This window comes from Rhinoderma darwinii, chromosome 5 (genome assembly GCF_050947455.1).
Source record: "Rhinoderma darwinii isolate aRhiDar2 chromosome 5, aRhiDar2.hap1, whole genome shotgun sequence".
NCBI classification, from domain to species: domain Eukaryota; kingdom Metazoa; phylum Chordata; class Amphibia; order Anura; family Rhinodermatidae; genus Rhinoderma; species Rhinoderma darwinii.
In genome coordinates, this window is record NC_134691.1 from 301,235,334 (window position 1) to 301,252,630 (window position 17,297).

Genomic DNA, 17,297 nt, shown 5'->3' on the forward strand with positions numbered 1-17,297 from the left:
GCAATGATAATGTAATACTACTTGTGTTATATTCTCCATTTATTAACCATAATGACGGGGGCCTCTCAATCTATTGCTTGGGGGATACATGGTCACACGAATCCCAAAAGTTGCTATATGGTGTGGTGTTTGTTTTTTTTGTTGGTATGTTTTCTCTCCCCTTTCCCAATTTTCCCCCCTTTTTTCTATATGATTACATAATTATGGCATCTAGAGAGGATTTTGTCTTCTCTCTTTTTTTTTTTTTTATATATTATTAGATTGAACCTAATTATTGTCCTAGAGAATAATGTACAATAATTTAACTCTTAGTGGTTCATGCAGTCTAATAATGTTATGTTCTCTCAAGAGGGGAAGATGTAACTAGAAATAAAAGAGCCCTGTAGTAAAAGTTTCAGAGGGATCTTACTATACCCCAGGGCCGCCATCAGGAATTTCAGGGACCCATACAGCTAAATTTTCTGGGGCCCCCTACCGTGGCACCGCCTGTTAACGGTACTCCGTCCAGCACTATATCATGCTACCCCTTCATTTCTACTTGCTCTCTGAGAATCGTCGACACAGATGTAGTGCAATTCAGAGTATTGCAGCCTCCTCACATTCACTTCATTGTGAGAAGGCTGCAATACTGTTTTATCACCCACCCAGGCAGACTTGATATTTTATTAGTTTAATATTGTTATTTTATTCGTTTTCATGATTTCAATTTATGGTTATTTTGGTTTTAATTATTATTTATGTTACCCTTAAATAAACATCGTGGCCAATTTATCCAATGAAGTTGTTTGTTGTATTTATTTTAGTTGATAAGATTTTTGTGGGGGCTGTGCTACCCTGCAAAACCTTGCATTTGCCAGTATCTTAGGGTATGTTCACACGGCCTATTTTCGGCCATTTTTCGGGCCGTAAACGCCCGCGAAAAACGGCCGCGAAAAAGAAGTGCAGGACACTTCTTGAGACGTTTTTGGAGCCGTTTTCCAGAGACTCTATTGAAAAAAGCTCCAAAAACGAGCGTAAAAAATTCCGCAAAAAACACAGCGATAATCGCGCAAAAAACGTCTGAAAATCAGGAGCTGTTTTCTCTTGAAAACAGCTCCGTATTTTGAGACGTTTTTGACTCTGCGTGTGAACATACCCTTAGGGTGCAATCACACGCAACAGATTTTGTTGCACAAATTTAGATTCATCTGAATGGGGTTGTTTCTGCAGCAGGTGCAAGGGATTTTGCAAGCCCCATTCTAAAATAAAAAGAACTGATCTTCAGTCACAGAAATTTCTGCAGCAAAATCTGCCGTGTGTGACTGCACCCTTAAAAAGCTAAGGCTGATCAGAAGCAAATATTTCACAGTCTGTAAATCTTTTCAAACACGTCAAGCATCATTCCACCTAAACTAAAAAAATTAAAACTATACAGCGGATTCCTTTGGGATAGTGCCTGGGGCTCAGGCAAGTATACATAGTAGAAAAGCGTAACATTGTGAACCATAACAATTTATTGTACTGCATCCGTTGGATAAATAGGTATCATGTAAGGCTTTGTTCACATATCCGTTAGGGTTCTATTCTGATGTTCCGTCTGATCTTTCCGTCAGAATGGAGCCCTGACTGAAACAAACTGAAACCATAGGTTTCCGTTTCCATCACCATTGATTTTATTTACCTTTCTTTTATTATCCATATTATTTTGAATCCCATTTTCTCAAAATGTTAAAACTTATAGGAATTAACGATTTAATTATTATTTGAGACTAACTATTTACTTCTACCTGCGAGTAGAACTGTTCACATATATTTTCTGATGTCTCAACTGTTTAATAAAGACATATTGAAACAATAATATAGTCGACTATGGTATTCATTCCGTCAAAACGACGGAACCCTTGCACAACGGAGACAAACGTAAACCATTTGCACCGGATTCGTCACCATGGTTTCCGTTTGTGTCAGTCAAGGCTTTGTTCCGACGGTAAGCTCAAGCGGAATGTCAAAACGGAGCCTTGACGCAGATATGAACGCAGCCTAATGTAGCCCCAACACAATAGCCATGAATCATTATGGTTGACTGTCATACACCTGCTCGAGCCTTTTGTGTACACGCCCAGAAGCGTAACTTAAAGCTTCTAGACCACAGTGCAAAATACCTTGCACAGCCACTTTGAAAGTGATGGCATTTGCAACCACAGACAGAAATTAAGCCTGAGATAAACACTGAAGAAACTGTGGCACTTGTACGCTCGTCGTGGCCCCTTCACACAGCTCATTAGCATGGCCTAACCACCAAGCTTGAGGATAGGCCATCAATTGTAACATCTCGGATAACCTTAGGGTATGTTCACACGGCACCCTCCGTTATGGCTGAAATTACGGAGCTGTTTTCAGGAGAAAACAGCTCCGGCATTTCAGACGTAATGGCAAGTGCAGGCGCTTTTCGCTGCGTCCATTACGGACGTAATTGGAGCTGTTTTTCCATGGAGTCCATGGAAAACGGCTCCAATTACGTCTCAAGAAGTGACAGGCACTACTTTGACGCGGGCGTCTTTTTTACAAAAAAATTACCGTCGGCACAGAACATCGTAAAGCCCATTCAAATGAATGGGCAGATGTTTGCTGCCGCTTTGGAGCCGTATTTTCGGACGTAATTCGGGGCTCAAACGCCCGAATTACGTCCGTAAATAGGGTGTGTGAACATACCCTTAAAGTTGTTCTCCAGTTTAGACATTTTGTTTTCAAAGATTATAGGTCCCTCGGAAACAAGCTGATCCTGCAGACTCTCACAATTGGAAGCCCCTGTGAGAAGTAGGCATGACTAGCTGGCTCATTCTGAACCCCACCCTCCCCATTGCTGCCAAAAGGAAACTTTGCATTGGGCCCACTGAAGTATATGGGCATCCCTTGTTTTCAACAAAGTTCTAAAATCTGTCAGAGCTGAGAACTGCACTACGTGGCTCCCAGATATAGCTATTACAGGGGCAGACTGAGCGGGAGACCCCCTCTATAAGCTCAAAGTGTCCCAGTAGGGTATATGAGGGGATGTCTGAACCAAGTGAACTGAATTGCTGCGTTTTTTTAGAGGAGATATCACCATCTGCCAACATTGAGAAAACGCAGCAAAATCTGCATAGTTTTCTGCAGTAAAAAATGTGTTTCTTCCGCAGCGGAATGTCTGCTAGTTTCTGTGGAATTGCTGCAGAAATTTTTGTGGACAAGCCCTGAGGGTATGTTCACACGGCAAACAAAAAACAGCTGTAAAATATGGAGCTGTTTTCAAGAGAAAACAGCCTCTGATTTTAAGGCTGGGTTCACACGACCATGTTACGTCCGTAATGTACGGAACGTATTTCGGCCGGAAGACCCGGACCGAACACACTGCAGGGGGCCGTGCTCCTAGCATCATAGTGATGTACGACGCTAGGAGTCCCTGCCTCTGCGTGGAACTACTGTCCCGTACTGTAATCATGATTACAGTACGGGACAGTTGTCCTACAGCGAGGCAGGGACTCCTAGATTCGTACATCACTATGATGCTAGGAGCCCGGCCCCCTGCAGTGTGTTCGGTCCGGGTCTTCCGGCCGAAATACGTTCCGTAAATTACGAACGTAATATGGTCGTGTGAACCCAGCCTTAGCCGTTTTTGATGCGTTTTTTACGACCGTTTTTGGAGCTGTTTTTCTATTGAGACAATGAAAATTGGTCCCAAAAACGTCTCAAGAAGTGACATGCACTTCTTTCTGACGGGTCATTTTTTTATGTGTCGTTTTTACAAATGTCCGTGTACAAAAGCGCACCGTGGGATCGAAACCCTGTTTTTTACATTGAAGTCAATGGGCAGATGTTTGGAGGCGTTCAGCCTCCGCATTTTTACCCGTTTTTCGGGGGGTTTACGACCCTAAAAATTACTGAAAATAAGCCGTGTGAAGATACCCTAAGGGATATTTACAGTATGCTGAATATATTTCATACTTATTTTTATAAAATTCCACTTTTGTGCACCCCCCATATATTTACCTCTACAATACACATAGCTTTGTTTGCTTTCTAATTTGGGAAAACAGCACCTCTTGTGTCTGCCTTGGCTTTGTTGTATATTTAATATAAAATGTAATCTCCCAAAAGATTATACCTTAGGAGTTTATAATAAAAATAGTGATTTGAAAAAGTCAAGTTCAAAGCATTGTGTATAGAACAGCTCAGCCTTCCTTTGATGGCAAAATTACATTCCTCCGGCTGGTAGGGGACTAAATATATAAGAAAGGCCACCACTATATCCTATTTTTATACTTTGGCTATAAAAACTTGTCTTCAGTATGTATTCCTTCTATAGCCATGATCTATCAGTAAGAAAGATATGTATAATCTATAAAAGTATATCTATATATTATAAATGTAAACATTTTTTTTTTGGACAGGATCTGTCATTACTCTTTGTATACAGTGAGGTTTCCGACCCAGAATATTAGATTTATCTTGTAACCATTAGGCCAGGGCTACACCTAGTCTTTTTGTAGCGCTACTGATTGATTTTAACTCTTGAGTGACAGCTGCAGTCCACAAGATTGCATTCAACTCAATGTATTCATGTACACTGCAACTGTAGCTGAATAGTTAAAATCAATAGATAGATAGATAGATAGATAGATAGATAGTTTTCACTTTTAACCATTGCAGCTGCATAATGATAATTATAAAAATAAAAAAATTGTTTTTTAAAGGACAACATTTTAGCTACGCAACGAAACACCTGCTAATGGTATTTATCAAATTGCCATCTGTAACTAAAGTGTATTGGTATCGTGTTTTATACAGGCAAACACCTTAACGGGGTATTCCCATCCACAGGATATGCCTCATAGATGCGGGTCCCACCTCTGGAGCCCTCACCTATTGCGCCCTACCTGTTAACCCCTTCCCGATATGCACCGTATATATACAGTGCAGATCGGGTGGGGAAGTATGGATCTTACTCACGGGGTGAGCCCGCTCCATAGAACGAGCGTGACATCTTTATCTTACAGCCGACACTTCAGTGTAACGAGCGAAGTTAAGAAAAAGTTAAATACAGTTGAATAAAAAAAATTTAATATCTAAAAAAATTCAAATATTAAGTTAAAAAAAAAACTTTTCCCATTTTACCCCAAGAACAAGGTAAGAAAAGAAAAAAATCAACATAACTGGTATCGCCGAGTCTGTAAAAGTTTAAGCTATTACAATATAACATTATTTAACCCGCATGGTGAATGCCGTAAAAAAACAAAATTAAAACGCCAGAATTGCTATTTTTTGGTCACTTCATCTCCCCACAAAATATGGAATAAAAAGTGATCAAAAAGTTTCATGTATCCCAAAATGGTACTGTAAAGGATCTGCCAGGCACAACTTCTGTGTATACTCCCATAGGTAATCAGTCTGCACCTGAGTCTATGTCTCTGAGACTGACTCCATCTTCCACCACTCAGGATGGCAGGCTTAGGAGTCGGAGAGCCTATCGCAGCCTGGCCAGACGGAGCTAGCTCCCGCCCTCTGTCTATTTATACCTGCCTTTCCTGTTCCTCCTTTGCTTGTGATTCTTCTCGTGTGGTTTCCTGGCCCAGCTACAGCTTCTAACTATTTGATCCTGCTCCATACTGACCCTGGCTTACTGACTACTCTCCTGCTCTGCGTTTGGTACCTCGTGCACTCCTGGTTTGACTCGGCTCGTTCACCACTCTTGTTGCTCACGGTGTTGCCGTGGGCAACTGCCCCTTTCCCTTTGCTTTGTGTTCCCTTGTCTGTTTGTCTCGTGCACTTACTGAGCGTAGGGACCGCCGCCCAGTTGTACCCCGTCGCCTAGGGCGGGTCGTTGCAAGTAGGCAGGGACAGAGTGGCGGGTAGATTAGGGCTCACTTGTCCGTTTCCCTACCCCCGCCATTACAGGTACAAATACAAACTACAGCTCGCCTCACAAAATTTAAGCCTTGATACCGCTCAATCAAAGGAAAAAAGTTATGGCTCTCAGAATATGGCGACAAAACACAAATGTTATTTTTAACAATAAATTTTTTCTTTGTAAAAGTAGGAAAACATAAAAACACTATATAAATAAGGTCTACTAGGTTATTTGTGAATCAAACCATAAGAAATAGACCCTAGTGGGAAGTGATTGGCTCCAAAGTCAACAAAATTGGAAAAAGAGGCAGCACTCCAAAAAATCGTATCAAATGGAATAAATTTATTCACCCATCAGTGAAAAAAGGTTACAACGTTTCAGCTGCTCCATGCAGCCTTTGTCAAGCATAATACAACAGGCAATTCAGTGTATTTATTCAGTGCATTCAGGGGATTTACAAGTCGGATCAATGGAGGCCTGCACCCTGATACCCTGGAGGTTTCTGTTCTGCTGTGCTGCCCATATTTCCTTTGGCTCCAAAGTCATCTCTAAACGCTGTTGTCTTCTGCTAGACTTTTGGCGCCCATTATTTTAAGGTACCCTTCAAGGTACCCTTGTGCTTGGACTTTGTAGAGACTTGGTACACTGTTGTTTGGCCAGCTGCTACTCCGCTACGACGGTGCGGCCTAGTAGGTACACATACCCACAGATCGTGACACATATTCATAGGATATGTCATAAATGTCAAATAGATGCGGGACCCACCTCTGGGACCCACACCTATCTCTAGAACAGGGTCCCCTAAACCCCGTTCTAGAATTTTGTGCTCACGCTGACTCCCGGCCACTTCCTGATTACACATTCAGGAGTTTACGGAAGCAGCGTAACTCGCTGAGCTACGCTGTTTCAGTAACTCCCAGAGTAGTTAATGCCAGTTATGGAAGCAACATAGCATGCGAGCTACGCTGTTTCCGTAACTACTATTCAGTTCTATGGGAGTTACAGAAACAGCGCAGCTCAGCGAGTTACGTTGTTTCCTTAACTCCCGACCAAGTAATCAGTAAGTGGCCAGAAAGGCAGCGTGAGCCCAAAAGCTAGAACAGGGTTTAGGGGACCCCGTTCTAGAGATAGGTGCAGGTCCCAGAGGTGGGACCCTTATCTATCTGACATTTATGTCATAAATGTCCCTTATGGGAAAACCTCTTTAACACACTACACACCTTTCTCATACATAACACATTTCACCATTGCCTGGACTTAAAGGGAACCCATCACTAGCTTTTAGGGCACTAAAACGCCAACATGTTGTTACACTGCTGGGAAATAGCCTCCTAAATATGCCCCTCTCCAAAGTGTCTGTTTTAGCATTTCGTCTAAAAAGAAGTTATAATATATAATGTAAGTTAAGAGTGACCACAAATTAATGAATGACAATTAAGGCCATCTATCTATCTATCTATCTATCTATCTATCTATCTATCTATCTATCTATCTATCTATCTATCTATCTATCTATCTATCTAATCTGTCTATCTAATCTGTCTATCTATCATCTATCACACATGCAGTCATTTCACACAATAATGCAAACAGTATACAATATATAATGCATATAGACTGCAGAATTATTTTCCACATTAATCCATAAATATCACATTCAGCATTCATCCTCTTTCTAGTAAAGTTATCAGGATTGATTATATAATGCAGAAGATGTAAAAGCTAATAATTTATAGAAATATTAATACAAAAGTAAAATTATTCCAGTTTGTGGATGTACATTGCAAATAGGTGTGTATTGTATTAACAAATTAGAGTAGACATAGATAGAAATGACTGTGTAGGAAATAGGCAAGCGAGATTTGTATATGCAAAACGTTAACACAACAAGGTGTTCACATCATACCTAGGAGTCCATGAGGTTCTGATTGACGCCTCTCAGTGCCCTGGCCTCGATCCTTTCGTTTCTTGCTACCTCTCAGACTGCCAAATCGCTTCATCAGGGGCAGTAAGTAATGCCACTTCAGCAGATCATATCCACAACACACCAATAGAATTGGGAAAAAATTAAATGCCACGTAAAAAAGAATAAAAAATAATGTCCAGAATTAATGTCTTCTATAAATGAATAAAAAAAAATTCTGGATAAATCGACTTGTTGATTGTTTGACTTGGTGGAGTTTAGGAACTGTAGTGGAGAATCTCCCAGCCCAGCTGCATTGCGAGCTCTGCTATAGATCTGCAACTCACACACTGAATTCTTCTCCTTAAGTGGTGAAACTGGCTGCGGATACCATACAAGATCTTCCTGCTTGGGGAAGGTCAGTGGTGACTGATAAGGCTCCTTTTATAAAATTCCACATCAGGAAAAGCCAGGCAGGGGATTGTCATGTGCGGTTGTGAATAATGTCTCTTTAAAAAGACTGTAAAAGGAATCCACACTTGTCCAGACAATTCTTGGCACCAATTGGCCGGAGCACATTCTCATTATAATGTGACATCACGCAGCTATTTTGACTCGTGCTTTGGTCCCTTTGCTGAAGCAGGAAAGCATATGCTGGTTACAGGTTCATGTCAAGTGCTCTCCAGTCACTAGCAAACCCACATGTCACAACAGCATGATCATTGAAAATAGAAAATGCTCTCCCTCCAAAAATTAAAGGCCTGGGACTTAACTAGGAATGCCACTTGTGCAGCTAGATATTCACACAGCTGTTAACCCACGGAGGACTGGGTATGCGCTATTTTTTAGTGTCAATTGTTTTCCCTCCTTTTTTTTCCGCAGGTACTTGTGTGCTTAAGGTGCGATTCATTCATTCAGAAAGGGTAAACAGTAACCTGGTAAAATAGTAGAATTGTGATTTCAACACACAATGTTATGTGACCTTGGCACGACCATACAGATAGGTCATTGGCTGCAATCCCTCAGTCTCACTGCTAACTGATAGGTCAAGTATGGTAAAGGATATCCCAGGACACTGTCATATGTCTGACACGTATCTACTAAACCAAAAGATGACCTAACCTGAACTGCAGCATAACTACACCCTTAAAAACTGTGCTCTATACCTGATGGCTGCTACCTAATTTAACACCTTTATAATAGCATATTTTCCGGAGAAACACTTATGTAAATAACACATTTTCAATTGTAGATATTAAACTAAGATACAGTATGTAATTAATATAGAATAGCCATAAACAGTGTCTGGTGCAACAATTATTAAAGGGCTTTTACGGATCTTATATTGATGATCTATTCTCAATGTATAGTAAGTGGGGCTTGCAACCCCAGGTGGACCCGCACTGATCAGCAAGACGAAGGGGTATCTGTGCTCCCTGGAGCGCCACAGTGCCTTCTCTGCAGTACCCTACAGCGACGTTTGTCTGCTTGTGGCTGTGTGTGGTAGTGCAGCTTAAAGCAGTCCTAAATTTTTAGGTGACTTTTTAGAATTAGCTATCATATGTGCGTACATGAGGAATAATGCTATTTCTGGCTATTATATGACTTGTATTCTGCATTTTTAGAAGTTTTCCTCTCCGCAGATTCTCTCTCTAATTCTCAGTTTTCTCTGAGCTAGTGGGTGGAGCTTAACTGCAATCATGTCTTCTATACACTGCACACATAGAGAAGAGAACATACTTCTCTGCTCTACTATCTCTATCACATATATTTATAGAAGCTGCAGCAACATGTTGGACATTATAAAGCAGTAATGAACAGTATAGCTGTGAATCCTGTATTGGGGTGAGATATAACTCTTACCAGCAGCTGCAGCAGGTCTGTGTGTATCTTTATCACTCTCCTCCTGCTCCCCCCTTGTCATCTCCATAGACTACTATAGGCAGCATCTGTGTCTCTCTCTGTTCCCCCTCCCCACTCCAAAGAATTCTATTGGCAGTAACATCTGTGTCTATCACTTTGCTCCCGCCTCCTGCTTCACCTCTCTTCTCCATAGTCTTACTTCTATGAGCAGGCAGTATGGAAACACAACCTGCCCCTTTCACTCTCCCCTTACATCATCCACAGTGATCATACTGCCCCTCACCTCTAAGTGAAACTTGGCATCCTTGGATGCTGCTCTTCCTGATACCCTGGTAGTTATGCCCATGGACAGAACATATATGTGCATGCTCTACTAATACCTGGTGCTAGGGAGATTTCTGTGACTTAAATCTTTTGGCACTGCCGTGACAACTCAGGATCTCATTCCTACTCCCCATATTTAATTAGCATTGGGGTGTCTGGATGAATATCTGTAACTTTTATTCAGTGTTCCCGGATAGTCATTATTCAAAAACGAGGGAGAGCAATTTGTTAGACGCCATTGCCTCTTCAAACTCTGCTTGGCAAAACTTTTGCTGTGGTTGCATCTTGCCCTATAATTACTTATTAATGGGGTTCTATTTCCTAATATACTGTACTGTAAGTAGGGTGTACATATAGTGCTCTTATATGCTGATCTAAACTACTGCAGGGAGGATTGGCATACGGATAATGGTAACTACAGGCAATACAGAGGTTGCAGATTCATTTGGGCACTAGTGCCTTAGGGAACTCAAAGGAGCACTTCTACATAAGAGTACAGTAGCACTATCAATGAAATTTGGAGGTTAATGTGGTACAAATTTTGTATCTAATCACAGAAGCTTTATGATACGCTCCTGCATACAGATAGGATTCTTGGATATATATGATCCTATCCATATATTTGCCCATCATCTGTTATCTCCCTGACAAGCTCTACACATATTCAATCTGAGGGTGTGTTCACATCAGCGTTAGGGTTCCTTTGATGGGTTCCGCTAGACCATTCTGTTGGAGGAACCCATCAATGGAAAGGCAAATGGAAATCATAGCTTTCTTTTACATTAACATGCTTCCATTACAAATGGCTTCCATTTGTTAAGGTTTCAGTTTTTTGGACAGAAACAGTAGCATAGTCGACTGCGCTATTGTTCGTCCAAAAAAATAGAAACCTTACGGAAAGGAAACAAACGGAAACCATCTGCAACGGAAGCATTACCATGGAAATCAAAGGTAATGCAAACGGAAGCTATGGTTCCGTTTGCCTTTCCATTGATGGGTTGCTCCGACGGAAAATCTAGCAGAAACCATCAACGGAAGGGTAACGCTAATGTGAATGAGCCCATAGTCATATTTATTAAATCCGGTTGTTAAAGGGGTATTTCTATCTTGGACATTTATGTAATAGAAATGTTCCAGTTTAGGAGTTAGGGACTCGCAAGTCTGGGGATCCTTGTCGTGGATTGCGAGCTTGCGTCCTTTTGGCCAAAATGATTACCAATACCCCAGGTATTTTTCATTATTATGTATATTCGCTTCTCTTGGACACAGCCGGGTCTTTGATGCTGGGAGAGCATGGTGTGTTGTTGTTTGGCATAGCAAGCAGGGTAGCCCGCTCTATGAATTATCAAGGCGTCACAAATAGGCTTCTACCTGGCTATACACGTTGTGCCTCATGACGTACACACTATCCCTCCATGTTTCACTCACTTGCACCCCATTATCAATTTATTTCTATTGAGGCACTTCATTTATTACTGCCCCCTATATTTCACTTATAGTATTACACTTGCACACACACTATTCATTTATTATTTCTTACTACACATCCCATGCACCACACACCACTCCCATCAAGACTAGTGGGAGTGGCTATTATTATTTAAAGCACCTGCTCGCCCTTTCATCAGCATTTCTGGCCTGGCTGTGTCCATTTGTAAGTATGGCCTTTTTCTGTGTTTTTGTATATGTCCCTGTGTTTTTATCGGTTCTGTTTGTGCATCAGGAACGTTCTGTTCCAGTTTAGGAGTTAGGGACTCGCAAGTCTGGGGATCCTTGTCGTGGATTGCGAGCTTGCGTCCTTTTGGCCAAAATGATTACCAATACCCCAGGTATTTTTCATTATTATGTATATTCGCTTCTCTTGGACACAGCCGGGTCTTTGATGCTGGGAGAGCATGGTGTGTTGTTGTTTGGCATAGCAAGCAGGGTAGCCCGCTCTATGAATTATCAAGGCGTCACAAATAGGCTTCTACCTGGCTATACACGTTGTGCCTCATGACGTACACACTATCCCTCCATGTTTCACTCACTTGCACCCCATTATCAATTTATTTCTATTGAGGCACTTCATTTATTACTGCCCCCTATATTTCACTTATAGTATTACACTTGCACACACACTATTCATTTATTATTTCTTACTACACATCCCATGCACCACACACCACTCCCATCAAGACTAGTGGGAGTGGCTATTATTATTTAAAGCACCTGCTCGCCCTTTCATCAGCATTTCTGGCCTGGCTGTGTCCATTTGTAAGTATGGCCTTTTTCGGTGTTTTTGTATATGTCCCTGTGTTTTTATCGGTTCTGTTTGTGCATCAGGAACGTTCTGTTCCAGTTTAGGAGTTAGGGACTCGCAAGTCTGGGGATCCTTGTCGTGGATTGCGAGCTTGCGTCCTTTTGGCCAAAATGATTACCAATACCCCAGGTATTTTTCATTATTATGTATATTCGCTTCTCTTGGACACAGCCGGGTCTTTGATGCTGGGAGAGCATGGTGTGTTGTTGTTTGGCATAGCAAGCAGGGTAGCCCGCTCTATGAATTATCAAGGCGTCACAAATAGGCTTCTACCTGGCTATACACGTTGTGCCTCATGACGTACACACTATCCCTCCATGTTTCACTCACTTGCACCCCATTATCAATTTATTTCTATTGAGGCACTTCATTCATTACTGCCCCCTATATTTCACTTATAGTATTATACTTGCACACACACTATTCATTTATTATTTCTTACTACACATCCCATGCACCACACACCACTCCCATCAAGACTAGTGGGAGTGGCTATTATTATTTAAAGCACCTGCTCGCCCTTTCATCAGCATTTCTGGCCTGGCTGTGTCCATTTGTAAGTATGGCCTTTTTCTGTGTTTTTGTATATGTCCCTGTGTTTTTATCGGTTCTGTTTGTGCATCAGGAACGTTCTGTTCCAGTTTAGGAGTTAGGGACTCGCAAGTCTGGGGATCCTTGTCGTGGATTGCGAGCTTGCGTCCTTTTGGCCAAAATGATTACCAATACCCCAGGTATTTTTCATTATTATGTATATTCGCTTCTCTTGGACACAGCCGGGTCTTTGATGCTGGGAGAGCATGGTGTGTTGTTGTTTGGCATAGCAAGCAGGGTAGCCCGCTCTATGAATTATCAAGGCGTCACAAATAGGCTTCTACCTGGCTATACACGTTGTGCCTCATGACGTACACACTATCCCTCCATGTTTCACTCACTTGCACCCCATTATCAATTTATTTCTATTGAGGCACTTCATTTATTACTGCCCCCTATATTTCACTTATAGTATTACACTTGCACACACACTATTCATTTATTATTTCTTACTACACATCCCATGCACCACACACCACTCCCATCAAGACTAGTGGGAGTGGCTATTATTATTTAAAGCACCTGCTCGCCCTTTCATCAGCATTTCTGGCCTGGCTGTGTCCATTTGTAAGTATGGCCTTTTTCTGTGTTTTTGTATATGTCCCTGTGTTTTTATCGGTTACATTTATGTAATATCCACAAGATATGATTGATGAATCGGGAATTGGCGGATGCCAGGAGAGCGCTATCTATCAGAATGCATAGTGCCTACTGTAAAATTTGGTGGAGGAGGAATGATCGGGAGAAGTTCATCAGGGTTTGACCCCTTATTTCCAGCGGAGGGTAATGTTAATAATACAGCATACAAAGACATTTTATACAATTGTATGCTGACAACTTTGTGGCAACAGTTGAGGAAGGCCCTTTTCTGTTCCAGCATGACTGTGCCCTTGTACATATAGTGAGATCGATAAAGACATTGTTTGATGAGTTTGGTGTGGAACAACTTGAGTGTCTGCACAGAGCCCTGATCTCAACCTAATCCAACACCTTAGGGATGCATTGTAATGCTGATTGCGAGCCAAACGCAGCCATCTACCAGGAAATTTTAGAGCACTTTATACTTCCCTCTGCTGACAAGCTTTATGAAGATGCTGATTTCATTTTCCAGCAGGACTTGGCACCTGCCCACACTGCCAAAAGTACCAATACCTGGTTTAATAACCACAGTATCACTGTACTTGATTGGCCAGCAATCTGACCTAAACCCCATAGAGAATCTATAGAGTATTGTCAAGAGGAAGATGAGAGACACCAGACCCAACAATGCAGACGAGGTGAAGGTCGCTATCAAAGCAACCTGGGCTTCCATAACACCTCAGCAGTACCACAAGCTGATCACCTCCATGCCACGCCGTATTGATGCAGTAATTCATGCAAAAGGAGCCACGACCTAGTATTGAGGGCATATACTGTACATACTTTTCAGTAGGCCAACATTTCGGTATTAAAAATCATTTTTGAATTGGGCTTATGTAATATACAAATTTTCTGAGAGACTAAATTTTAGGTTTTCATTGACTGTTACCATAATCATCAACATTGAAAGAAAAAAAATGCTGGAAATAGATCACACTGTGTGTAATGAATCTATATAATATATGAGTTTCACTTTTTGAATTGAATTACTGAAATAAATGAACTTTTTGATGATATTCTAAGTCATTGAGAAGGACTAGTACATACCCTTTAATACAGTAGTACAAAGGCTTTACCCTAATTTCTCATACAATTTCCATTTTTACCTAAAAAATCTCCTTTTACTTTTGGATTCCTTCTGCGGGAAGTCCCTTTTAAAAAAAAAAATCCCAGCATCCTTTTTTGCTATGTGTGTGTATCTATACATACCATTATTTAAATGAGACAGATAATCAAATATGACATACAGTGAATTATACATGATGTAACATAAATGATACACGTGAGACACAAACTCCTGAAGGACAGATTGCTTCAGTAATGGAAAACATTTTGCAATGTATTAATTCTAAAGTTTTAGTGCCGAAAAACCACCCATCTACATTGAGTAGTTTTAGGCCCTAGGGGTAGACATGAGATGTCCTATAAAATCTACCTTGTAATAAATGACATAAGCTCCATAATTCGAGCCCTAGGAACCATGTATCACAAGGTGGAATTTTTGTAAGAGAAGAGATAGGTCAGCACTCCATATCAAGTATTACATGTCAAATAGTTAGGCCCTGTTCACATGGAATTTTTAGCACAAAGAAAAAAATCTGCCTCAGAATTTCTTCAGGAATTTTAAGGCAGATTTTGAACTGCCTGCACGAATTTTTCCGCATCGTTTTTCACCCACGGCCATTGAAGTTAATGCAAGGACCGCGGGCAAAGAACGCCACGAAAAACATTCAGAAACAAATGCTGCGGGTATTTTCTGCTTCCCATTGATTCAAGGACATGCCGCTTTTTTTTACCTCGAGTGGCCAAAAGCAACTCAGGAAAAAAATGCCTCTGCCTCCCATTCAAATCAATGGGGGTGATTTCGGCCATTCTTTGCCGCTGATGCCGCGTCAAAATCAGTGCCAAATAAACTCAGTGTGAACTGACACTTAAAGTATCTGAAGCTACAGCTACTTTAACTATTTGACACGGTGGTGTACTACTTGATATGAATGAAAATTATAAAAATTTAAAATGATTATTATCACCTCTAACATGGAGTGTAAAGGGGTTTACCTCGAGATCTGGCACTCATACAACGCGCATTAGCTTGAGTGTGCTGCCTTAAAAAGTGGTTACTACGTGGAATCTTTGGTCAGACAAGAACTTGGCTTCAGTAATTTATGATACCTGTGTAATATGACCTGATCAATAAGTGACTGCAGTATAAATAGAATGGGATTAATATTCTGTCCAGTGTCCCACTGAACCAGTTGGCTGTGTCACATGCTGGCAGAATTTTAATCACCTTATTAAATAATTACAAATTGGTGACTGACATGTCGGCGATCTTTCATAATGATATCTGCCCATAAAAAAAATTTAAAATGTCAAACAGGATGTAAATACTAATGTAATTTATGAGTCATCTAGGACATGGACATACACATATGCTTGCATAGAATCCATGTTGTGTCCTATCTAGTGATTCTTAGTTTGATATAGGGCTATGCTACATCTTGTTTTTGGTATACGTTCAGCCCATGCAAGGACCTCCATAGGCTTTAATTGACCTGATGTACGCCAAAACGATGTCGTGCGAGATGTGCGTTAGCATACCTTTTGTTTCACTGTATTAAAAGCGAGTAGTCGACTACACTTCTCAATACAAAGAGGCCCTACCCTAAAGGGTATACTGCACGGTATATATATTTATTTTTACAACGGGAGTCTACGGGTGATGTTTGCAACTGTATATGTGGACCGTAATGAAAAAACTATGATTTACAAATTGCTATGACCACTATACCTCCTCTAGCATGTAACTACCAAGAAGCATAGCCACAACCTATCCAATCATCTACATAAGACGTCCCAAAATAAGTTAATAAAAATGTCCACTACACATGTACCTACATGAAACTGTAATGAAACAGAAATGTGACAAAGAAGCATAAGCAGATGTGGTGCCTTGGTTTAACTATAAAAGGGCATAGTTCAGGGGGAAGTTTTTTCATGCATTTTTTTCTAAAAAACAGCAGCTGACCCAAGGATGAGAAGTATAAAGGAAGGCATTATTACTCCTAAAATCAAAAAGATGTTCAAAGTTGAAGTTATACTTTTATACAAACTCCAGATTCATAAAAATCCATTTGCGTTCTGAATTATTGAATTAATTACTTTTGTAGTATGACTCCACACACATACAAACACACACACACACACACACACACACACACAAACACATACGCAAACAAACACACACACGCGCACATACACACACAGAGTGTCAGGGAGGATGTACTATCTGTGCCTACACCATTTACACTGAGAAACAAGAAGACTGTACTACCTGTACATACATCATTTAAAGAGGCTCTGTCACCAGATTTTGCAACCCCTATCTGCTATTGCAGCAGATCGGCGCTGCAATGTAGATTACAGTAACGTTTTTATTTTTTAAAAATGAGCATTTTTGGCCAAGTTATGACCATTTTTTTATTTATGCAAATGAGGCTTGCAAAAGTACAACTGGGCGTGTTTAAAAGTAAAAGTCCAAGTGGGCGTGTATTATGTGCGTACATCGGGGCGTTTTTACTTCTTTTACTAGCTGGGCGTTCTGACGAGAAGTATCATCCACTTCTCTTCAGAACGCCCAGCTTCTGGCAGTGCAGACACAGCCGTGTTCTCGAGAGATCACGCTGTGACGTCACTCACAGGTCCTGCATCGTGTCGGACCAGCGAGGACACATCGGCACCAGAGGCTACAGTTGATTCTGCAGCAGCATCGGCGTTTGCAGGTAAGTCGATGTAGCTACTTACCTGCAAAC

The 17,297-nt window shown here is 41.0% G+C and overlaps 1 protein-coding gene across 6 annotated transcripts in view; it reads right to left on the bottom strand.

Moving 5' to 3' along the window:
• PRKAG2 (protein kinase AMP-activated non-catalytic subunit gamma 2) overlaps positions 1-17,297 on the bottom strand; it is a 321,755-nt gene that overhangs the window by 112,968 nt on the left and 191,490 nt on the right. Inside the window, exon 1 of one of the 6 annotated variants that reach the window (XM_075827370.1) lies at positions 7,770-8,374. The exons of the other annotated variants lie outside the window; for them this stretch is intronic. Coding sequence (XP_075683485.1) covers positions 7,770-7,863 — 94 coding nt within the window. The 5' untranslated portion in view covers positions 7,864-8,374. Of the gene's footprint in view, positions 1-7,769; positions 8,375-17,297 lie in introns of those variants that run through there. 6 annotated transcript variants of the gene reach the window in all.